The sequence below is a fragment of the Pleurodeles waltl genome, chromosome 12 (genome assembly GCF_031143425.1).
Source record: "Pleurodeles waltl isolate 20211129_DDA chromosome 12, aPleWal1.hap1.20221129, whole genome shotgun sequence".
NCBI classification, from domain to species: domain Eukaryota; kingdom Metazoa; phylum Chordata; class Amphibia; order Caudata; family Salamandridae; genus Pleurodeles; species Pleurodeles waltl.
Genome location: NC_090451.1, coordinates 21,566,896 through 21,591,991, shown reverse-complemented (window position 1 = coordinate 21,591,991; position 25,096 = coordinate 21,566,896). Strand labels below are relative to the sequence as shown.

The following is a 25,096-nucleotide window of genomic DNA, read 5'->3' as shown; positions in this document are numbered from 1 at the left end:
GAAAGATGTCTGGACAGGGTAGAGGTTCTATCGTAGTTGCCCAGGACTCTTCCAGCAGGGAAGGGAACCACACTTGAGATTGACAGATTAGTGTTATCAACACTATTGATGCAGCACTTGGGCTGCCACTCTGGGAATTAGAAGAAGAGGAAGGAAGGCATATGGTTGACCCTTCGTCCAATACTGGAGGAATGCGTCCACCGCAGTGGCTCCTGGATCTGGTTGCCACTGACATAGAGAGTGCAGGAAAGTCCCCTCTTTTTGGTTTGGTTACCCCCACCTTTTGCCTGCTAACAGCGTGTTTTGACTGTGTTCACTGGGATCCTGTTAACCAGGACTTCAGTGATTGTGCACTTTCCCTCTAAATTTGGTTGCTTAAGACTTTGCCCACCCCACATTTGGCATACTGGGGCCCCCATATAAGTCCCTAGTATATGGTACTTGGGAGCCCATGCAAAATGGGTCTGCAGGCCTGCCATTGCAGCCTGTGTAAAAGGGTATATGCACCCTTTCACTACAGGTCACTGTAAGTCACCCCTATGGTAGGCCTATGGGGCAGGGTGCAGGTACCTGTGTGTGAGGGCAGATCCATTACCCTGAACTTTGTAAGTGCGGGGAACCCATTTTACTTGTGTACTGGGCACAGGGCACACCTGTGTTCATCTACATAACGGTAACTCTGAACCTGGGCATGTTTGGTATCAAACATGTTGGAATCATACCCCAGTACTGTTGCCAGTATTGGTTGTATGATTCCATGTACTCTGGGGGATACTTAAAGGACCCCCAGTACTGCTCCTACTAGTCTTCTGGGGTTTTCCGAGAAGCCCAGCTTCTGCAACTCGAAAGACAGGTTTCTGCCCTCCTGCTGCTTGACCAGCTCAGGCAGATGAAGGCAGAACAAAGGATTTCCCGTGGGAGAGGGAGGTAACACCCTCGGCCATGGAAATAGGTGTTGCATGGCTTGGTAGGGGTAGCCTCCCCAAGCCACTGGTATGCTTTGAAGGGCACATTTGGTGCTCCTCCTTGCAAATCGGTTTGCACCGGTCCAGGTAACCCCGGTCCCTGCTCTGGCATGAAACCGGACAATGGAAAGGGGAGTGACTGCTCCCCTGTCCATCATCACCTCAGGGGTGGTGCACAGAGCTCCTGCAGGTGGCCAGTTGATTCTGCCATCTTAAATCCAAGTTGGGCAGAGGCCCCTGGGAGCATCTGAGTGGCCAGGTCAGGCAGGTGATGTCACAGCCCCCTCCTGAATGGTGGTCACCCTGCTAGGTGACCAAACCCCCTTCCTAGGCTATTTAGGGCCTCCCTCTTGGGTGGGTCCTCAGATTCGACATGCAAGATTCCAGCAGTACTCATCTGCAATTGTTTACTTGATCTTCTGGCCACTGGGACTGCAACTGGACCCTCCAGGAACCGACAATCTGCAACTTCAGCGAGGAGTCCGCTCGGCAACATTGTTTCTCCAGCTTCTTCCATCAACTGCAACATTTCCCCGGCTGTGCATCCTCTGAGGATGGCGACTCTTCAGTCTGCACAAGAAGCAAGAAGGAATTTCCCTTGGAGTGAAGGAGTCACTCCCCTGCACCCGCAGGCATGCAGAGGACCGGCTGCGTGGATCTTCTCTCCTCCAGAGTTGCTTGGATCCTGCATCACAGGTGGTGGTCCGGATTGGTCCCCTTGGTCCTCTCTACCAGCTGTCCAACTTGTTAACAGTTAAGTCCTAGCCTCTCCTTGCCGGACAGTACCCCTGTGCACTGCGACTCTTGCAGCTACCAAGGCTTGTTTGTTCCTCCTCCAAGGGATCTTCAGGGTCCATGTAGCCCCAGCCCCAACACTTCTTCCTGCAATGCGCCCCACTGCGACTCCTGTTCCTGCTGACTGGGGGTCACCTGTGGAGGCGGCCTCCTCTTCTTGTGGCTCTCGCAGCTGCTGAGGGTCACCCTGGACTCTCCTGCTTGGAGCGAGTCTCTTGGACCTTGCTGGTCCTCTTCAGCCTTTTTCTCCATCTCTTGCATTTGCCAAGGCTTGCTGGTGGTTTTCCAGCACCACTAACCGACTGCATCTCGACCACAGAGGTGGGACGTCACTTGCATCACTTCTGGGTCTCCTCTTCAGCTCCTGTGCTGCACTGCAGACCATCTTGTCCACCACTGATCTGGTCCTGCATCCACAGAAGGGTGGGTAGTGGCTCCTGCCACAACCGGAGACTCCAACTTGAACTGGACTTGGTCCCCTTCCTTTGCAGGTCCTCTTCTGTCAGGATCCAACTGTGGGTTCTTCCAGTCTTGGTTGGGTCTTGCACAATCCTTTTCCAAAGTCCCCCTTTTAGGTTTGGGGAAAAAACAGGTACTTACCTCTGGTCTCCTGATCGGTGGGGGCCACTCTGGTACTCACCTCTTGGAGTTCCTAGTTCCCCCAGCTCCCTTCTACTGATTCCACTTCCTTGGGTGTGGGGCTACCTTTCACATTCCACTTTTTTAGTATATGGTTTGGCCCTCCCCCAGGGCGTTCACTATCTGCTATTGCTTTTACCAGTGCTTATTGCTTTCTATGCTATTTACTGATTGCTAATATGTATATAATAGTGTATTTACTTACATCCAGTTGGGGTATTGCCTATACAGTATTTTAGTATTTGTGTTACCATAATAAAGTACCTTTATTTTTGTAACACTGTGTGGTTCTTTCATATGTGTAAGTGCTGTGTTACTACAGTGGTATTGCATAAGCTTTGCATGTCTCCTGGATAAGTCTTGGCTGCTCATCCACAGCGAGACTTCTTAGACACTGCCTACACTTCACTAATTGGGGATATGTGGACCTGGTATAGGGTGATAACACCATAGTTGTCTGCCACACACCAGGCCAGCTTCCTATAGAGGGGAAGTTGGGTGTTCAGTCTGGATGCAAATAGGTCTAAGCTGCACAGACCCCATCTGTCCATCAGAGCTCGGAACAATGAAGGGAGTAGTTTCCAGTCACTGGAATCTTTGATATGACAGAAGTTCCAGTCTGCCAACAAATGCTGAACCCCTGGCAAGTACTCTGCCGTCACCGATATCTGGCGTTGCAAGCAATAGTGCCAAAAGTCCTTTGCCAGTTCTGCCAAGGCTCTGGATCTCGAGCCTCCCAGTCGGTTGATGTACTGTACCGCCCAAAGGTTGGCCATCCCTAAGAGAATAAAGCACAAAACTCTGTCTCGGATGAGGGAGCAAATGGCAAAAGAGCCCGGCAGGAGCTACAGGCCATTGATGTGGAGGCTGAGTGCCTCCTCCGTCCATTTGCCCCCATGGAGATCTTTCCGCATCTAGCTCTCCAGTCCTGACTGGCATCTGAATATGTAATCAGATCCGGGGCTGAGCCAAAAAGCTCCCTGCCGTTCCAGGCCTCCACGTGGTCGATCCACATTGCAGCTCTATTTTGGCATCTGTCATCAAGGGGATCAACTCCAAGTCTGTAAGGACACTATGAAGGTGGGTAACTTTCAGGCATTGTGGAGCCCTGTAATGCAGGGGACCTGGAAATATCACCTGGACTAGCAATGACAATAGTCCAACAGTTCTGGCTAGGTGATGCAGCGAAATCCTGTCTCTCCTCAGAACCTTGGAGAGGTGTTTCCTTAATTTGTGCATTTTCTGCATCGGCCAACTCAGGGTTGCTACCGTGGAGTTGATGAGAAACCCCAAGAAAGTCGTATTTTGCGTGGACGTCAGCTCCGACTTTGGAGCATTGATCACAGATCACAGGTTCTGCAGCAGCGTGATAGTCATGGTCAAATGTGTGACTAGCTGAGATTGGAACTGATCCATGATAAGGAGGTCATCCAGGTAGATGATCAACCGGACCCCTCTTGATCGCAGTACTTCTACTACCAGTTGGAGAAGCTTTGGTGAAACACCATAGTGCCAATGAAAGTCCAAGCTGTAGCGTCTAGAATCCTTATATCTGATCCTTCCACACAAACTGGAGGAAGTGCCAGTGTGGTTGTAAAATGGGGACTGAGATACGCATCCTTGGACGTCTGAGTCAATGAGGTTTGTCTCTTTGGTAAGTACAAGGGGGAAGGTCTTACTACCTGCACTGGGGTCCCGTTTCCATTACCCACAGATCTGCGGTAATCTCTGCCCATTTGTGAACAAAATGTCTCCGTCTCCCCCAAGGCTTTGAGGGAAGTAAAGGGTATGCCTTACCATTGAAACCTGTGCCTTGTCTAGTGCAGAGAAGGTGGTGACAAATGTTCCCAGTTCCTTCACAAATGGTTCTCTGAATAAGTGCCTTGTGCCCCCGCACCGGCCTCTGGTGTGGGCAGCTCGCTACGTTTGGCGTTGATTTTTATTAACAAGAATCATCTCCTCTCAGCTGAAAGGGTACAGTTGGTGTTACCTAGGAGGCACACCGCCCTCTGCGCGAACACTGCAACGATATCGGTCGGGAATGGCTCACCCATTTGTATGGATCGTTCCACCAATTCAATGATCTTGGTCAGTGGTCCCAAGACATCTAGTAGTTCATCTTGGCACGGCGCCAAGATCGATTGAACTCCCTTCTTAGGGTCTCTTACATATTTAGAACAAAAGGTGCACATTTTTGGATCAATGTCCGGGGTTAGAGCCACCCTCCCATCAAGAGAGGGTCATGGGCATCCCGCTCTCAGGACAGCGTGTACTTCCCGACTAAGGGCTGCCTTATTTACTGGCCGCATATTTAGCCACTTTTGGGCCTGGGAGCCATTTGTGAAAACCTGGGGTGCAATATCCCCTCTGGGTGAAACATCAGGGAGCCTGCCTCCCCTTCCATAGGATCGGAGGCTGCAGATTGGGCAGCCAAGGGCATCCGGAGTCCTGGTCTTCACCTGAGGAGCTGCCGCTGTCAGCCTCACCCACCCTTTCTTTGTGTGAGTCCTGCCCGGGTCAGAGTTTGGGACCACTAACTTGCGGTTTTGTCTGGGTATATCTTGCCCCCTGAAGGGTGTGTTTTTTAATGTGCTGCGCTCTTGCAGAAAGCTTCCTGAAGATGGTTGAAGCCCTCTAGGTGCTGCATGTCACATTTCTGGGCCCTAGGCGTGGTCCTTGAGGGTTGTTTGCTGGGCCCCTGACCTGGGTCCAGCTGAGGTCCCGCTCCCCAGTGACCTGTGACATCCGCTCATCCACACTTCCTGCAGAGGTCCAAGCGCTTTGGATGTAGCCACTGCCAAAAGCTGGTCCCCCTCTGCAGGGAGTCTCCTTTTGTGGGGGGCACTCCTCTACAGGCAAAAACCCAGGGGTATATTTGTGGTCCCTGAAAGGCTCTAATAAATATGAGGGTGTGGGCACCTAGGTAGATTTACCAGAAAACCGCCCAGGTCTATATTAAAACGGGCAGCCCCCTGGCCAGTGCTCTGGACTGAGAAAATGTATTATCAGTTGGAAAAAATAGGTGAAATATAAGTGAAAGAGCTGCAGTTGCCGTGAAGACAGTTCTGGGGAGGCGCGGTGGCCATTAGATTGAGCCGAGTGCACTCCTGGCGGAGAACAGACGCGTTCGCGGAATCAGGCGAGGGCTGGTAGGGCGCGAGACATACAGAGGTCTACAGTGTAGCCTCTCTAGAATAAGCCATAAGGCGTATCGCTGGACCGAGGGGCGCAAAGGAAGCTGCCCCCCAGGCTGCGGTGCCCCTGAGGAAGGCTAGAGGTGCGAAAGAGCGCCCTCTAGTGGACCGGCTCTGAATCAAGAATGAAGTGAACTTGGGCCTACTGCCTAGCACCAGCTGTGAACAGACATAGTGGCTCTGCATCAGCAAGCTATCCCGTCAGGACCGCAACCCCCCAGAGAGAGCTAAGGAACGCAGGGAAGTTAACTGACGGAGCAGTGAAGAAGGAAGAGACGACGCATGGGCGTGTACACACCTGGGACCACATTGTGATTGGTTACTGGGTGTTATGGACACCTGGGACTGCGTGCTCATGGGAAATGAAGTAAATGTTTTTTCTTTGACTTTGAACCTGCTGTTTATTAAAGTGAAGAAGGGAATGCACAATCATCGCCTCCGGTCCTGACATAGAATTCTTGGAGCGTGTCGGATAAAAACTTATCCTCCATGCAGTCCTTTCTACTCCAAGAGAGGGACTCACTTTAATCTGGGAGGAAGCACTGTAGGTCAACTACAGAGATGAACAAAGCGCAGTATAATATTGCAATAAGTGATGCAGCAAAAAATAATTGCAGACTAGAAGCAAAGGTAAATGTAAAAAAACTATACTTAAAATGGATTACTAGGTACAGTATATATTAGTCTTAAATTTCATCTGAGAATTTACAATGACTAATGCACCTGACATTCATTTAGAACGAGGCATCTCTCTAATGTACAAATGATGCCACCGCTGACGATCTTTGAGGCTCATCGTGTCCTTAAACCTTCTGTAAAGAAAGCAGTTAGAGGTTGAAGTAAAGCAAATGCATCACCAGCAGGCATGGATACCTGCTCATTTTTCAGAATTCGCAAGAACATTATCTATAAAGTCTCCCAGAGTCATCAAATGCTATAAAAGGAAACAAAACTGAGCAATATATTAAAATCTTTAACATCACAATGAACGTTCCTGTAGATGTAAAAAAAAAAAAAATCTTGATTATCTTAACAAACACACCTCATTTATATCCAATTCTGTACAAAGTTTAATATTGCAGTGTGACGTAAAATGTCTTCTTTATAGGACAAGATGAGTGCGAGCCGAGAGGCAGAAAGTTGGCGTCCAACCTTCACTGTCAGTCGCAAAAGAGAATTAAACTATAAGAACATTTATTTATATCAATTTCAGAAACATCAAATGTAAAAGCAATGTACTTGTCATGAAGTAGCAGTCCCTCTGGAGGAATAATTGAATGATCCCTGTCAATGAATCCCTTGATGGTTGAGTTACGGGTTAAGGGCGTCATATAGATGCTTCTGTACGAAGTAGCCCATGCTGGCGCTCGTAGATCAATGCAAGACTTTAAATAAAACACTACCATCCCTTCTGTAGAGGAAAAACAAAATTACATTGGCAAAGCAGCGTCAATGTGTATTTTATGGACCTCATAATCCTTGTTGCACACAAGCACCAGTTTCTGCGCTATTAAAATGCCCTTTTCCGAGAGGTCAGAAATAATGCTGTCTATGAAAAGTCTATGATCCAGATAATGCATTTTCCCCCCTTATGCAATAAAAAAAACAATATAATCTTTTCTCTGAAGATTGAAAAATAAAATTACAGACATTTAGGGTACCCATCCGAGAATGTGTAATACGGCTGAGAATATGATGCACTTCCTGAGTAGAGACTGAAAGAAAGATGGTAACCTTCCAGAGAATATTCCCTGAGCATGCGATCTGTCAGGAGAGCGTCGGAGATGTGTACAGCGAGCTTATTCCCCTGCTTCACAGATGAGAAAATATACCAACTCCTTCAACGCAGCTACGTTTGTAGCTCCTGCAGATCAGAATCTCTCAGATGAACCGCAAACTCTTCCCGCTGGAGATGCGGCCTTCTCTTGGTGCTGCACACAGAGAAACAATGGGTTTCTTTACATTTGATTCCACACATTTAGGGCTTTGCCGCAAACAGACAATACTATCAGCAGAATAAGAAGCCATCAATTCCACATCGGCAGCAAATGCTTTTTCCCACCACGGTCTCTTCACCTCTTTCTGCACTATCCGATGTAATCACTGGATACTGTTCCGACGTTTGGCATGCAGCCCTCTGCGTCACTGACAACTCCTTTCCCCAGAACACCACTCTGAGTTGTTTGCCTTTGTCTCAGTGTGGAAGCCTAGATTCTTTCTGAGTGTAATCAATAACCACTCTGCAATTGTTATTGCAGCGCATGCTACTGCAACTTCCGATCTCTGCATTAGCTTCACATTTTCGAGCCGGATGAACATCTGGTGTGGGTTTGTTAGGCTTCCGCAGGGTTACAAACTGGCTGATAAATTACTTCATCTAACATCTCTCTTATAAATGGGGTCTCTAGCTGGCAGTCGGTTTGCACCCTGTCCAAGTAGGGACCTCACTGTAGTCAGGATAAGGGAGATACCCGCTCAGATAACCCCTGCTCACCCCCTTGGTAGCTTGGCAAGAGCACTCAGGCTTATCTCATAAGCAATGTGTAAAGCATTTGCACATAACACACAGTAATAAGTGAAAACACTACAAACAGACACCACACCAGTTTTAGAAAAATAGCCAATATTTATCCATATAAGACAAGACCAAATACGATAAACATCCAACATACAGTAATAAAAATATTAATTCTGCAAGATTTACACAAAAAGCAGTTCCTTGAAGTCGATAGCTCCACCTGGGGCTATCACGGCGTCGCGTTCAACAAAACCAACAGTTCAGGCCGGCCACAGCATTGCAGGCCAGCTACAGTGTCAGGAAGACCCGCAAATAGTACCTTGCATTTGTAGGGTGCCGTGATCCTCGCAGTGAGCTCCGGAGAGCGGCGTCGCTGACATCGCGGTGTTGGTTCCGGAGTCTGTGCAGGAGTCGTCAGGCCCTTGAGGTCACATGGATTGCGGATCGAACTCCAGGCTGATGAAGTCAGGTGCACCGGCGTGGATGGCGTCGGGGCTGCGGTGCGAAGCGGGATAATGCAACGTGCGGTCTCGACCAGTCACGGTGCAGGCAGCGGCTTAATGATGGTGTCCAGCGGCGTTGGTGAGACCAGGGCTGCGATGTGAAGCAGGGCGGTGCGACGTGCGGGGTCCACAGGTCACGGTGCAGGCAGCGGTGTTGTCGTTGCTGAAGCGCTGTCCTCGGTAGGCCCAGGCCAGCGGTGCGCAACGGGACAGTGCTTCGTGACCCTCACGAGCGGTGTCCACAGGCCACGGTGCAGGCAGGATGCCTGGTGACGATACAGGAGTCGATGATGCTCGCGCCGGTGGACCAGGGCTGCGGTGTGGGACGGGACGGTGCTTCGTGTACTTCACGAGCGGTGTCCACAGGCCACAGTACAGGCGCCGGTGTCAGCAGGAGCGGCGTCGTCGGGGATGCCCAGGCTGCAGTGTGAGCAGGCGATGCCAGAGTGCCCACAGGTCGCAGTATGAGCAGCGGCTCGGTGAAGTCGTCCGATGACGGCATTGGCGAGATCTGGGTCGCAGTGCAATGTGACTCCGTGCAGCGTCAGCAGGTGACAGTGCAGGCCAGCGGTGTCGTTGGCGGCGTTGCGCTTTTTCTCCTCTTGAGCAGCACAAAACACACAGTTCCCAGTGCTGCCGGTCGAGTAAACTGAAGTCTTTGTTGTCCCTGAGACTTCCAACAGGAGGCAAGCTCTACTCCAAGCCATTGGAGAACTTTCTCAAGCAGGACACACAGCAAAGTTCACCCTTTGCACTCTTTTCAGATAGAACCAGCAACTGCAGGGAAGTCCAGCAAAGCAACACAGCAAAGGGACAGTACTCCTCCTTCAGCTCTTCAGCTGGGCAGAGGTTCCTCTTGATTCCAGAAAGATTCTATAAAGTCTGGGTTTTTTGGTCTTCTCATACCCAGTTCTGCCTTTGAAGTTGGCAAACTTCAAAGCAAAGTCTCAAGTATTTGCAATATTCTTCCTTGTCCATGGCCAGGCCCCAGACGCACACTAGGGAGTCGGAGACTGCATTGTGTGAGGGCAGGCACAGTCCTTTCAGGTGTGAACGACCACTCCTCCCCTCCAGCACAGATGGCTAATCAAGATAAGCAGGCTACACCCCAACCCCCTTTGTGTCACTCTCTAGAGGAGAGGTGTGAACAGCCCAACTGTCAAACTGACCCAGACAGACAATCCACAAACAGGCAGAGTCACAGAATGGGGTAAGCAAGAAAATGCCTACTTTCTAAAAGTGGCATTTTCAAACTAACAATCTAAAAACCAACTTCACTAAAATATGTATTTTTAAATTGTGAGCTCAGAGACCCTAAACTCCATATTTGTATCTGCTCTCAAAGGGAATCTGTGCTTTAAGGGTATTTAAAGGCTGCCCCCATGTTAGCCTATGAGAGAGATAGGCCTTGCACAGTGAAAACCGAATTTGGCAGTATTTCTCCGTTAGGACATATAAAAGACACTGGTATATGTCCTACATTAAACATACACTGCACCCTGCCTCTGGGGCTACCTAGGTCCTACCTTAGGGGTGCCTTACACATATAAAAAGGGAAGGTTTAGGCCTGGCAAGTGGGTACACTTGCCAAGTCAAATTGGCAGTTTAAAACTGCACACCCAGACACTGCAGTGGCAGGTCTGAGCCATGGTTACAGGGCTACTAATGTGGGTGGCGCAACCAGTGAGGCAGGCCCACTAGTAGCATTTGATTTACAGGCCCCGGGCACCTCTAGTGCACCTTACTAGGGACTTAGCTGTAAATCAAATATGCCAAACATGGATAAACCTATCAACAGTATACTTTACACAGGGGGCATATGCACTTTAGCACTGGTTAGCAGTGGAAAGTGCCGAAGTCCTAAAGGCAACAAAAACAGGTCAGAAAACATAGGAGGAAGGAGGCAAAAAGACTGAGGATAACCCTGCAAAAGGGGCCATTTCCAACTATCTCCCACTCCCACATCAGATCAGTCGCTCAGTTAGTTAAATGTTTGTGACTGACATCCGCAATGACCTAGTTCAAATCATGAAATCAGTTATTGCAGTACCATTACCTGGTAATAGTAACAGCTGTGATTTAAAGTGCCTAGAAACAGCAGAAGTACGGTATGAAGTAATATCTAAAAACTGTGTATGAATATAACCATTAGCTGCTCTGGTAGCAAGTACTTTGAGTTAAGGATGTCTGAGGATTTCACGGAGTGCCTTGAATTATAGTAAAGATAGAACTGTAGAAATGACTTGAGTGTTAATCTATTAGTTTGCATAGTCAGTAATCTTTCACTCATGAAGGAAGCCTAGCAGTGCACGTGTATTTCACAATGTCCCGGGTGAGTGGGAGAATGAGGTGAGTGGTGTCCTGGTGGCCACAGCTAGAGTCTCCTACCAAAGGAAGGATGGAGCTGGTGTCTGCCTGGGCAGGTCCGCATGTCCACGTGCACGAGGCGTGTCTGTGGGTGGTACGGTGAATGAGCTGACTCTTAGGGCTTCACCTACCTGCCACAGAGTGAAGCAGGTGAACACTCATTCTGCAGTGAGCCTGGAGTAGGAGCCAGAGGTGTTTGAAAGTGGGGCACCGTCCATGCTCGCCCCGGTTGCACCATTAGGGAAGGGACTGCGTGTGTCTGCTTTTTAGAAACTCTGGTGGTCATGGTGTTTTGTATAGTGCTTTGTGAGTCCGAACTGGAGCGTCTTCTCAAACTATGTAACCTGTTCTTGTCCTCCCCCTCACTCTTGCATTTGATAGGCTACGGGATCGGGCTCCCCCAGAACTCTCCCCTGACCTCCAACCTGTCCGAGTTTATCAGCCGATACAAGTCCTCCGGCTTCATGGACACGCTGCACGACAAGTGGTACAAGATGGTTCCCTGCGGCAAGCGGGTGTTTGCCGTCACAGAGGTAAGTCCCGCCCGTGGCACTGTGTGCCCAGATATCTTATTGGTGGCACCGGAGTAGTGCCAGTCTGCCACAAGTGTGATACTGTGATACTCTCAGATGGTTGGGGTGCTGTGGCCAGAATCTGATGTCGGGGTGATGATAACTTTTGGGTGTTCGGTTCCATGCACCTTGCTCGGGTGAGGCTGGACGATGGATGGATGGATGGTTCTGGGAAGGAGTAGAGAGATGTGGGTTGCTGCTGTAGAGAGGTTTGTCCATGGCACTAGCTATGAATCTAGTGGGTAGACATCTCAAGGCTGTGTTATCTGTGATCCCTCAGCAGTGCGTACTGTACGTGGATGGGCAGATTTTAGTTACGAAGCGCATCAAACGAGACTATTCATGTGTCACCAGCCCTTCAACAGGAGGAGGCAGCAGGTGGGCCTCAGGGTGGTTCTGCTCTAACAGAACCAGGCCTGTGGTTGGTTGGACCTTGTGGCGGCCGAGGCCACTGGGAGCCACAGATGCACACACCAGTCAGGAAGAAGAGGGACTGAACCCTGGTGGCCCTTTTGGCAGGAGAGGTAACTCACGGCGGATGTGGTTGGGAGAGGGAAGAGGTTGTACAGCGCACCACCCTGTGGGGGACAAGTAGGCGAGGAGAAGGTGCCCGTCCGCATCGGTGCACGCGTCACAGCAGGATGGAGAAGGACCTGTCATGAGTCCCAGTTACCGACAGAGGCTTTAGAAATGGCTCATTGTATGAGACAGAGACAGTACCAAGGCAAGGGAGAGAAGGTTCCAAAGGGAAGGTAGCAGGGAAAGAAGATGGTGGAGAGGAACTGATTCCCAGACGTACGGATGGTGTTGGGAAGCTTGACAAGCACTGAACCATGTCTACACAACACTATACCAAAGACCAGGTCACGACACTCCAGACGTGGACTCGCTGTGCTAGTGTTTACAATGCACCACTATGTATGGATTAGGACACGACACCCGAGGGCTGGATCCACGGTGGTGCAGACCAGGTCACGACACTCCAGAGATGGACTCGCTGTGAAGGTGTTTACAATGCACCACTATGTATGGATTAGGACAAGACACTTGAGGGCTGGATCCACGGTGGTGCAGACCAGGTCACGACACTCCAGAGATGGACTCGCTGTGAAGGTGTTTACAATGCACCACTATGTATGGATTAGGACACGACACTCGAGGGCTGGATCCACGGTGGTGCAGACCAGGTCACGACACTCCAGAGGTGGACTTGCTGTGCTAGAGGTCTCACGCATCGGACACAAGATCCTATAAATGGCCCTCAGAACAGAACACAGCCCCTGATGTGGCCTCCAGAGCTGGAATCAATGTTTGAGATCCACCCTCAGAACAGCAAGTAAGGAGACAGACAAGAACATCGCAGCGTGAAACTCAGTCTCCGAAGCAGCCATGACGCAGCACTGGAGAGGAGTCCTTCAGGAGGGATCCCAGTGGGACACCTGTTCTTTCTAGAAGAGTATACAAAGATGCACCAGACTGGGCTTGGACTTTGAGTAGGTCAGTACTACAAGGTGACGGGGGTTGTGCAAGCAGGGGGGACACACCAAGGAAGGACAAGTCAGAGAGCAGTGGCCAGGGTGTGTACCCATGGCTGCACCCGCAGCAGCGGAATGAAGCAATTTAATGTGTTGCCTTGGAAGGTGTTTCTCGCTTAGATTCCTTGAATGGAGAGTCATCTTAGGTGGATATCTGACGGTCTTCACCTGTATAGGACACCCCTGTTTTAGAAGATGTTCTGTTCTAGGACATCACACAACAGATGGTCCCCAATGCACAATGTAACCCACAGCACCATAGACTTACAGCTTCACAGTACAAGCCCAGCTCACTGGATGCAGGCACCACAACTGGCCATTGTACACAGACAGGACGATATGTTGTCGTTTGGCGTAAAACCAATATCTTCAATTGCTGCACGGCTCCGTGAATGGATTGTCAATACCGCAGGAAGTGCGTCAGTCTGTAAGTCTGAGCCCTCTACTGTCTGCCATGGTGGATTATTTACCGTTGTGGATTTAGGATCAATATTCTTCTTTCAAGAGGCTTCCTGCAGAATCTCTGGGTTTGCTACAAAGCGTGGGATCCAGGAGGTGACGAGCGAAGAGTATATGGAACGCTTAAAGGTTATTGTATTTGTCCGAACCGTACAGTACTTTGTACTCTACAGTTGTAAATTACGTTAGAATCCTCTCTGGTCAGAGGAGCTGTACTTGTGCCCACGTCACCCTTAGGATCAAGTAGCAGGTGAACGTTTGTGGTCCCGATGGGGGATGTGTTTTCTGCAGGATCAGCTCAGGATTGACATTGATGGATCTCAGAGTGGTGCCTACCCCAAGCACAGTCACACCGGCCCTAGAAGTGTATTCAAGTGAGTTGTAGAGAGGGTGTGTGGTACTGCTCGGGCTAGAGGTATCCAGTGCTGTGAACCTGATCTGCTCAGCACCCTCCCCAAGGTTTGTGGGAGCACCTGTGTTACTTTATGGAAAACGGCTAAAAAAGTTGGATGCGCATCAAAGCAGACTCAATAGTGCAAACAAAAGATCTGTGCACATCAGGGATCGAACGGGAAATGGCGCCTGTTGGAACGGAGAGGTCTTATCGCAAAGTGGTGTCTAATGGAGGTGGTAGGACCTGGTGGGAGGGGCATGGAAGGAAGAGGTGGGTGCCTGGATGGTGAAGGTCTACAAATGTCTGAAGGAGACGTCAGTGGAGTGACGGTTATGGAGTGGCAGTGGAGGGGCTTGCACAAGCAGTGGAAGGTTGGGTTCAATGTGGCCACACTTAAGGCTGGATGCTTCTAGACTTTAGGAAATATCCTGGGGTGGGGGGAGGCACTGTAGGGCCCACCACTGCTATTGGCAGTCATCTTGTGGAGGTATCTGGTGATCACTTGAGGAGCCGGTGAGATAGGTGACTGCTGGAGCAATGAGGCTTGTATTATTTTTAGCATCAGTTGTTGGAGTAGAGAACTGGGGGGATGACACCACCAGGGGAGGTGCGCAGACAGGGGTGTATGGTTGCAAGAGGTGGGTGAATATTCCAATGACAGGAGAGAGTGTGGGGGGAGGATGAAGGGATCCGGCACAAGGCTTTATCTCATAGCACTGGGGGGGGGAGTAAGTATGAGTGAGACGGTGGGATCTTTTCCTTCTCTAAATCCCAAAGACATGTGGTCACCGCACAACGTTGAGATTGCTGTGGTATGACAAGTGGCTACAGGTAAGTTCAATCTAGCATGGAGGCAATGGGAGCAATAGAAGATTGAGAGCACTCCAGGTGATTGATGGCGTGTTAGGTAACTGATAGCTGGTCAGGTGATTGATTGGAGTCCAGGTGATGGATAGCTGGTTAGGTGATGGATAGCTGGTTAGGTGATGGATAGCTGGGTAGGTGATTGATGGCTGGTTAAGTGATTGATGGCTGGTTAAGTGATTGATAGCTGGTTAAGTGATTGATAGCTGGTCAGGTGATTGATAGCTGGTCAGGTGATTGCTTGGAGGCCAGCTGAGTGTTCATGGTTGAGGCTATTGATTGCACTCCAGGAGATTGATAGTGGTTCAGGTGATTGGTAGCAGTTCAGATGATTGGTAGTGGTTCAGTGGATTTACAGCAGTGCAGGAGAGCCATAGCACTCCAAGTGACTGAAAGCACTGCAGGTGATTGAAAGTGGTTCAGGCTATTGATTGCAGTCAAGGTGATTGTTAGCGCTCCAAGTGATGGGTAGCACCCCAGGTGATTGATAACGAGTCAGGTGATTGATAGATGTTCAGGTGATTGGTAGTGGTTCAGATGATTGGTAGCAGTTCAGGTGACTGGTAGCAATGCAGATGATTCATAGCGATTCAGGTGATTGGTAGCAACGCTGGTGATTGGCAGCAATGCGGGTGATTGGCAGCAATGCGGGTGACTGGTAGCGGTTTAGGTGATTGGTAGCTGTTCAGGTGACTGGTAGCGGTGCAGGTGATTGATAGAGGTGCAGGTGATTGATAGAAGTGCAGGTGTTTGTTAGTGGTGCAGGTGATTGTTAGTGGTGCAGGTGATTGTTAGTGGTGCAGGTGATTGTTAGTGGTTCAGGTGATTGATACACTCCAGGTGATTGATGGTGCTCCAGGTGATTGATAGTGCTGCAAGTGGTTGATAGCGCTCCAAGTGGTTGATAGCGCTCCAAGTGGTTGATAGCGCTCCAGGTGATTGATTGCGCTCCAGGTGATTGATTGCGCTCCAGGTGATTGATTGCAGTTCAGGTGATTGATAGCGGTGCTGGTGATTAGTAGTGGTTCAGTGGATTTACAGCAGTGCAGGTGAGCCATAGCACTCTAAGGGCCAGATGTAGCAAGGGTTTTGCGAGTCGCAAACGGCGAAAAACGCCGTTTGCGACTCGCAAAAGCCACTTTGCTATGTTGAAATGCATTTTGCGAGTCGGATCCGACTCGCAAAATGCATTTCCGAATCGCAAATAGGAAGGGGTGCAATTCCATTTGTGACCGCGTATGCGGTCGCAAATGGAGTCGCAGTTACCATCCACTTGAAGTGGATGGTAACCCACTCGCAAATTGGAAAGGGTCCCCATGGGACCCCTTCCCCTTTGTGAATGGACCCCAAAACATTTTTTCAGGGCAGGGAGTGGTCCAAGGGACCACTCCCTGCCCTGAAAAAACCAAAACAAAAGGTTTCGGAATTTTTTGAAATGCAGCTCGTTTTCCTGTGAGGAAAACGAGCTGCACTTCAAAAAAAAAAAAAACCTTTATTTAAAAGGCAGGTCGCTAACATGGAGGTCTGCTGACTACAGCAGGCCTCCATGTTAGCGAGTGCCTATACTCGCAATGGGGTCGCAAACTGCGACCCACCTCATGAATATTTATGAGGTGGGTCTTTGCGACCCCATTGCGAGTCGCAGTCGGTGTCTGAGACACCTTTCTGCATGTCAAATTGCGACTTGCAATTTGCGAGTCGCACGGACTCGGAAATTGCAAGTCGCAATTTGCTTTCTTCCTGCATCTGGCCCTAAGTGATTGAAAGCACTGCAGGTGATTGAAAGTGGTTCATGCTATTGATTGCAGCCAAGGTGATTGATAGCGCTCCAAGTGATGAATAGTACCCCAGATGATTTGTAACAAGCCAGGTGATTGATAGATGTTTAGGTGATTAATTTGAGTCCATGTGTTTGATAGCACTCCAGGTGATTGACAGCGGGTCCTGTGATCGCTAGATGTTCAGGTGATTGATTTGAGTCCATGTGTTTGATAGCACTCCAGGTGATTGACAGCGGGTCCTGTGATCGCTAGATGTTCAGGTGATTGATTTGAGTCCATGTGTTTGATAGCACTCCAGGTGATTGACAGCGGGTCCTGTGATCGCTAGATGTTCAGGTGATTGATTTGAGTCCATGTGTTTGATAGCACTCCAGGTGATTGACAGCGGGTCCTGTGATCGCTAGATGTTCAGGTGATTGATTTGAGTCCATGTGTTTGATAGCACTCCAGGTGATTGACAGCAGGTCCTGTGATCGCTAGATGTTCAGGTGATTGATTTGAGTCAAGGTGATTGATAGTAATCAGCCTACTGATTGCGGTCCAGGTGACTGACAGCAGATTAGGCTGTAGACAGCAGACCATCATTGAACATGACCTGATCGCTCTAATAAACAGAATGCTTGTGTTCAGTTGAGGGTCATACATCCACACCCATTTGTGTTAATCGCGGACCTGGAGTGTGAGTAAATACCCCATTCCTGATCCATGTCAATCCAAGCTTTGAGTGGTGAATGCCTGTAAACCCACTGATGTAGCTATGAACACGCGTGTGCAGGGGGTGCTAACACACGTCTCACCTTCATGCTCTCCTCAGACGCTCCAGATGGGAATCTACCACTTCTCGGGTCTCTTTGTGCTGCTGTGCATTGGCTTCGGGGGGGCTCTGCTCACCTCCCTGGGGGAGCACACCTTCTTCCACCTCATCCTCCCACGCATGAAGAAGAAGAAGAGGTTCAAGTACTGGCTTCATACGAGTCAGGTGAGACCATGGGCATCCACGTTCCTTAGCTCTGGGGTTTGAGCCGGGCAGAAGCTCACCTGGTCTCTTCACAGGTGGGACCTGTGTCCCCATCACAAGGCCAACCTGCAGCAGCGCCCCACTGCACACACGCATCACTGTGAGGTGTTCATACTGTGTGCAACGACTGCACGGGGGACACATAAGAAGAAACAGGACCTGCTAATCATTCGGTGGTAGCAGTTGGTTAATGGTTACTGCTTTACTCATTGGGTGGGAGTGGTTGGTTAATGGTTACTGCTTTACTCATTGGGTGGTAGTGGTTGGTCAATGGTTACTGCTTTACTCATTGGGTGGTAGCGGCTGGTCAGTGGTTATTGCTTAACTCATTGGGTGGCAGCGGCTGGTCAGTGGTTACTGCTTTACTCATTGGGTGGTAGCGGCTGGTCAATGGTTACTGCTTTACTCATTGGGTGATAGCGGCTGGTTAATGGTTACTGCTTTACTCACTGGATTGTAGCGGCTGGTTAATGGTTACTGCTTTACTCATTGGGTGGTAGCGGCTGGTTAATGATTACTACTTTACTTGTTGGGTGGCAGTTGTTGGTCAGTGGTTAGTGCTTTACTCATTGGGTTGTAGCGGCTCGTCAATGGTTACTGCTTTACTCATTGGGTGGTAGCGGCTTGTTAATGGTTACTGCTTTACTCATTGGGTGGTAGCAGCTGGTCACTGCTTTACTCATTGGGTGGTAGCGACTGGTCAATGGTTACTGCTTTACTCATTGTGTGGCAGCGGCTGGTCAGTGGTTACTGCTTTACTCATTGGGTGGTAGCGGCTGGTTAATGGTTACTGCTTTACTCATTGGGTGGTAGCGGCTGGTTAATGGTTACTGCTTTACTCATTGGGTGGTAGCAGCTGGTTAATGGTTACTGCTTTCCTCATTGGGTGGTAGCGGCTGCTTAATGGTTACTGCTTTAGTCATTGGGTGGTAGCGGCTGGTCAGTGGTTATTGCTTTAATCATTGGGTGGTAGCGGCCAGTCAGTGGTTACTGCTTTACTCATTGCGTTCTAGCAGCTGGTTAATGGTTACTGCTTTACTCATTCGGTGGTTGCGGCTGGTCAATGGTTACTACTTTAATCATTCGGTGGTAGCAGCTGGTTAATGGTTACTGCTTTACTCATTGGGTGGGAGTGGTTGGTTAATGGTTACTGCTTTACTCATTGGGTGGTAAGGTTGGTCAATGGGTACTACTTTACCCATTGGGTGGTAGCGGCTGATCAGTGGTTATTACTTTACTCATTGGCTGGTAGCAGCTGGTCAGTGGTTACTGCTTTACTCATTGGGTGGTAGCGGCTGGTCAATCATTACTGCTTTACTCATTGGGTGGTAGCGGCTGGTTAATGGTTACTGCTTTAGTCATTGGGTGGTAGCGGCTGCTCACTGCTTTACTCATTAGGTGGTAGCGGCGGGTTAATGGTTACTGCTTTACTCATTGGGTGGCAGCCACTGGTCAGTGGTTACTGCTTTACTCATTGGGTGATAGCGGCTGGTTAATGGTTACTGTTTTAGTCATTGGGTGGTAGCGGCTGGTCACTGCTTTACTCATTGGGTGGTAGCGGCTGGTTAATGATTACTACTTTACTTGTTGGGTGGCAGTGGTTGGTCAGTGGTTACTGCTTTACTCATTGGGTTGTTGCGGCTGGTCAATGGTTACTGCTTTACTCATTGGGTGGTAGCGGCTTGTTAATGGTACTTCTTTACTCATTGGGTGGTAGCAGCTGGTCACTGCTTTACTCATTGGGTGGTAGTGACTGGTCAATGGTTACTGCTTTACTCATTGTGTGGCAGCGGCTGGTCAGTGGTTACTGCTTTACTCATTGGGTGGTAGCGGCTGGTTAATGGTTACTGCTTTACTCATTGGGTGGGAGCGGCTGGTTAATGGTTACTGCTTTACTCATTGGGTGGTAGCGGCTGGTTAATGGTTACTGCTTTAGTCATTGTGTGGTAGCGGCTGGTCACTGCTTTACTCATTGGGTGGTAGCGGCTGGTCAGTGGTTATTGCTTTAATCATTAGGTGGTAGTGGCCAGTCAGTGGTTATTGCTTTACTCATTGCGTTCTAGCAGCTGGTTAATGGTTACTGCTTTACTCATTGGGTGGGAGTGGTTGGTTAATGGTTACTGCTTTACTCATTGAGTGGTAAGGTTGGTCAATGGTTACTACTTTACTCATTGTGTGGTAGCGGCTGATCAGTGGTTATTGCTTTACTCATTGGGTGGTAGCGGCTGGTCAGTGGTTACTGCTTTACTCATTGGGTGGTAGCGGCTGCTCACTGCTTTACTCATTAGGTGGTAGCGGCTGGTTAATGGTTACTGCTTTACTCATTGGGTGGCAGCCACTGGTCAGTGGTTACTGCTTTACTCATTATGTGGTAGCAGCTGGTTAATGGTTACTGCTTTAGTCATTGGGTGGTAGCGGCTGGACACTGCTTTACTCATTGGGTGGTGGCGGCTGGTCAATGGTTACTGCTTTACTCATTGGGTGGTAGCGGCTGGTCAATGGTTACTGCTTTACTCATTGGGTGGTAGCGGCTGGTTAATGGTTACTTCTTTACTCATTGGGTGGTAGCGGCTGGTCAATGGTTACTGCTTTGCTCATTGGGTGGTAGCAGCTGGTCACTGCTTTACCCATTGGGTGGTAGCGACTGGTCAATGGTTACTGTTTTACTCATTGTGTGGCAGCGGCTGGTCAGTGGTTACTGCTTTACTCATTGGGTGGTAGCGGCTAGTTAATGGTTACTGCTTTACTCATTGGGTGGTAGCGGCTGATTAATGGTTACTGCTTTACTCATTGGGTGGTAGCGGCTGGTTAATGGTTACTGCTTTAGTCATTGGGTGGTAGCGGCTGGTCACTGCTTTACTCATTGGGTGTTAGCAGCTGGTCAATGGTTACTGCTTTACTCATTGTTTGGCAATGGCTGGTGAGTGGTTACTGCTTTACTCATTGTGTGGCAGCAGCTGGTCAGTGGTTACTGCTTTAGTCATTGGGTGGTAGCGGCTGGTCACTGCTTTACTCATTTGGTGGTAGCGGCTGGTCAATGGTTACTGCTTTATTCATTCGGTGGTAGCAGCTGGTCAATGGTTACTGCTTTACTCATTGGGTTGTAGCCGCTGGCCAATGGTTACTGCTTTAGTCATTGGGTGGTAGCGGCTGGTTAATGGTTGCTGCTTTACTCATTGGGTGGTAGCAGTTGGTCAATGGTTACTGCTTTACTCAATGGGTGGTAGCGGCTGGTTAATGGTTACTGCTTTACTCATTGGGTGGTGGCAGCTGGTTAATGGTTACTGCTTTAGTCATTGGGTGGTAGCAGCTGGTCAGTGCTCTACTCATTGGGTGGTAGCGGCTGGTCAATGGTCAATGCTTTACTCTTTGGGTGGCAGCAGCTGGTCAGTGGTCACTGCTTTACTCATTGGGTGGTAGCGGCTGGTTAATGGTTACTGCTTTACTCATTCAGTGGTTATGGCTGGTCAATGGTTACTGCTTTAATCATTTTGTGGTAGCAGCTGGTTAATGGTTACTGCTTTACTCATTGGGTGGTAGGGACTGGTCAATGGTTACTGCTTTACTCATTGTGTGGCAGCGGCTGGTCAGTGGTTACTGCTTTACTCATTGGGTGGTAGCGGCTGGTTAATGGTTACTGCTTTACTCATTGGGTGATAGCGGCTGGTTAATGGTTACTGCTTCCCTCATTGGGTGGTAGCGGCTGGTTAATGGTTACTGCTTTAGTCATTGGGTGGTAGCGGCTGGTCCCTGCTTTACTCATTGGGTGGTAGCGGCTGGTCAGTGGTTATTGCTTTAATCATTGGGTGGTAGCGGCCAGTCAGTGGTTACTGCTTTACTCATTGCGTTCTAGCAGCTGGTTAATGGTTACTGCTTTACTCATTCGGTGGTTGCGGCTGGTCAATGGTTACTGCTTTAATCATTCAGTGGTAGCAGCTGGTTAATGGTTACTGCTTTACTCATTGGGTGGGAGTGGTTGGTTAATGGTTACTGCTTTACTCATTGGGTGGTAAGGTTGGTCAATGGTTACTACTTTACTCATTGGGTGGTAGCGGCTGATCAGTGGTTATTGCTTTACTCATTGGGTGGTAGCTGCTGGTCAGTGGTTACTGCTTTACTCATTGGGTGGTAGCGGCTGGTCAATCATTACTGCTTTACTCATTGGGTGGTAGCGGCTGGTTAATGGTTACTGCTTTAGTCATTAAGTGGTAGTGGCTGCTCACTGCTTTACTCATTAGGTGGTAGCGGCGGGTTAATGGTTACTGCTTTACTCATTGCGTGGTAGCAGCTAGTTAATGGTTACTGCTTAAGTCATTGGGTGGTAGCGGCTGGACACTGCTTTACTCATTGGGTGGTAGCGGCTGGTCAATGGTTACTGCTTTACTCATTGGGTGGTAGCGGCTGGTTAATGGTCACTTCTTTACTCATTGGGTGGTAGCGGTTGGTTAATGGTTACTGCTTTACTCATTGGGTTGTAGCGGCTGGTCAATGGTTACTGCTTTACTCATTGGGTGGTAGCAGCTGGTCACTGCTTTACCCATTGGGTGGTAGCAACTGGTCAATGGTTACTGTTTTACTCATTGTGTGGCAGCGGCTGGTCAGTGGTTACTGCTTTACTCAATGGGTGGGAGCGGCTAGTTAATGGTTACTGCTTTACTCATTGGGTGGTAGTGGCTGATTAATGGTTACTGCTTTACTCATTGGGTGGTAGCGGCTGGTTAATGGTTACTACTTTAGTCATTGGGTGGTAGCGGCTGGTCACTGCTTTACTCATTGGGTGGTAGCGGCTGGTCAATGGTTACTGCTTTACTCATTGAGTGGCAGCGGCTGGTGAGTGGTTACTGCTTTACTCATTGTGTGGCAGCAGCTGGTCAGTGGTTACTGCTTTAGTCATTGGGTGGTAGCGGCTGGTCAATGGTTACTGCTTTATTCATTCGGTGGTAGCAGCTAGTCAATGGTTACTGCTTTACCCATTGGGTGGTAGCAGCTGGTTAATGGTTACTGCTTTACTCATTGGGTGGTAGCAGTTGGTTAATGGTTACTGCTTTACTCACTGGGTTGTAGCCGCTGGCCAATGGTTACTGCTTTACTCATTGGGTGGTAGAGGCTGGTTAATGGTTGCTGCTTTACTCATTGGGTGGTAGCGGTTGGTCAATGGTTACTGCTTTACTCAATGTGTGGTAGCGGCTGGTTAATGGTTACTGCTTTACTCATTGGGTGGTGGCAGCTGGTTAATGGTTACTGCTTTAGTCATTGGGTGGTAGCAGCTGGTCAGTGCTCTACTCATTGGGTGGTAGCGGCTGGTCAATGGTCAATGCTTTACTCTTTGGGTGGCAGCAGCTGGTCAGTGGTCACTGCTTTACTTATTGGGTGGTAGCGGCTGGTTAATGGTTACTGCTTTACTCATTCAGTGGTAGCAGCTGGTTAATGGTCACTGCTTTACTCATTGGGTGGTAGCGGCCAGTCAGTGGTTACTGCTTTACTGATTGCGTTCTAGCAGCTGGTTAATGGTTACTGCTTTACTCATTGGGTGGGAGTGGTTGGTTAATGGTTACTGCTTTACTCATTGGGTGGTAAGGTTGGTCAATGGTTACTACTTTACTCATTGGGTGGTAGCGGCTGATCAGTGGTTATTGCTTTACTCATTGGGTGGTAGCGGCTGGTCAGTGGTTACTGCTTTACTCATTGGGTGGTAGCGGCTGGTCAATCATTACTGCTTTACTCATTGGGTGGTAGCGGCTGGTTAATGGTTACTGCTTTAGTCATTGGGTGGTAGCGGCTGCTCACTGCTTTACTCATTAGGTGGTAGCGGCGGGTTAATGGTTACTTCTTTACTCATTGGGTGGCAGCCACTGGTCAGTGGTTACTGCTTTACTCATTGTGTGGTAGCAGCTGGTTAATGGTTACTGCTTTAGTCATTGGGTGGTAGCGGCTGGACACTGTTTTACTCATTGGGTCGTGGCGGCTGGTCAATGGTTACTGCTTTACTCATTGGTTGGTAGCGGCTGGTCAATGGTTACTGCTTTACTCATTGGGTGGTAGCGGCTGGTTAATGGTTACTTCTTTACTCATTGGGTGGTAGCGGTTAGTTAATGGTTACTGCTTTACTCATTGGGTTGTAGCGGCTGGTCAATGGTTACTGCTTTACTCATTGGGTGGTAGCAGCTGGTCACTGCTTTACCCATTGGGTGGTAGCGATTGGTCAATGGTTACTGTTTTACTCATTGTGTGGCAGCGGCTGGTCAGTGGTTACTGCTTTACTCATTGGGTGGTAGCGGCTAGTTAATGGTTACTGCTTTACTCATTGGGTGGTAGTGGCTGAATAATGGTTACTGCTTTACTCATTGGGTGGTAGCGGCTGGTTAATGGTTACTGCTTTAGTCATTGGGTGGTAGCGGCTGGTCAATGGTTACTGCTTTACTCATTGGGTGGTAGCGGCTGGTTAATGGTTACTTCTTTACTCATTGGGTGGTAGCGCCTGGTCAATGGTTACTGCTTTGCTCATTGGGTGGTAGCAGCTGGTCACTGCTTTACCCATTGGGTGGTAGCGACTGGTCAATGGTTACTGTTTTACTCATTGTGTGGCAGCGGCTGGTCAGTGGTTACTGCTTTACTCATTGGGTGGTAGCGGCTAGTTAATGGTTACTGCTTTACTCATTGGGTGGTAGTGGCTGATTAATGGTTACTGCTTTACTCATTGGGTGGTAGCGGCTGGTTAATGGTTACTGCTTTACTCATTGGGTGGTAGCAGCTGGTCACTGCTTTACCCATTGGGTGGTAGCGACTGGTCAATGGTTACTGTTTTACTCATTGTGTGGCAGCGGCTGGTCAGTGGTTACTGCTTTACTCATTGGGTGGTAGCGGCTAGTTAATGGTTACTGCTTTACTCATTGGGTGGTAGTGGCTGATTAATGGTTACTGCTTTACTCATTGGGTGGTAGCGGCTGGTTAATGGTTACTGCTTTACTCATTGGGTGGTAGCAGCTGGTCACTGCTTTACCCATTGGGTGGTAGCGACTGGTCAATGGTTACTGTTTTACTCATTGTGTGGCAGCGGCTGGTCAGTGGTTACTGCTTTACTCATTGGGTGGTAGCGGCTAGTTAATGGTTACTGCTTTACTCATTGGGTGGTAGTGGCTGATTAATGGTTACTGCTTTACTCATTGGGTGGTAGCGGCTGGTTAATGGTTACTGCTTTAGTCATTGGGTGGTAGCGGCTGGTCACTGCTTTACTCATTGGGTGGTAGCGGCTGGTCAATGGTTACTGCTTTATTCATTCGGTGGTAGCAGCTAGTCAATGGTTACTGCTTTACCCATTGGGTGGTAGCGGCTGGTTAATGGTTACTAGTTTACTCATTGGGTTGTAGCCGCTGGCCAATGGTTACTGCTTTACTCATTGGGTGGTAGCGGCTGGTTAATGGTTGCTGCTTTACTCATTGGGTGGTAGCGGTTGGTCAATGGTTACTGCTTTACTCAATGGGTGGTAGCGGCT

At 49.2% G+C, this 25,096-nt stretch overlaps 1 protein-coding gene across 1 annotated transcript in view; it reads left to right on the top strand.

The window, feature by feature from the left end:
• The window catches only part of GRIN3B (glutamate ionotropic receptor NMDA type subunit 3B), a 270,250-nt gene that overhangs the window by 189,061 nt on the left and 56,093 nt on the right, over positions 1–25,096 (top strand). The window contains exons 6-7 of the mRNA XM_069217846.1: positions 11,363–11,514; positions 17,401–17,565. Coding sequence (XP_069073947.1) covers positions 11,363–11,514; positions 17,401–17,565 — 317 coding nt within the window. The remainder of the gene's footprint in view (positions 1–11,362; positions 11,515–17,400; positions 17,566–25,096) is intronic.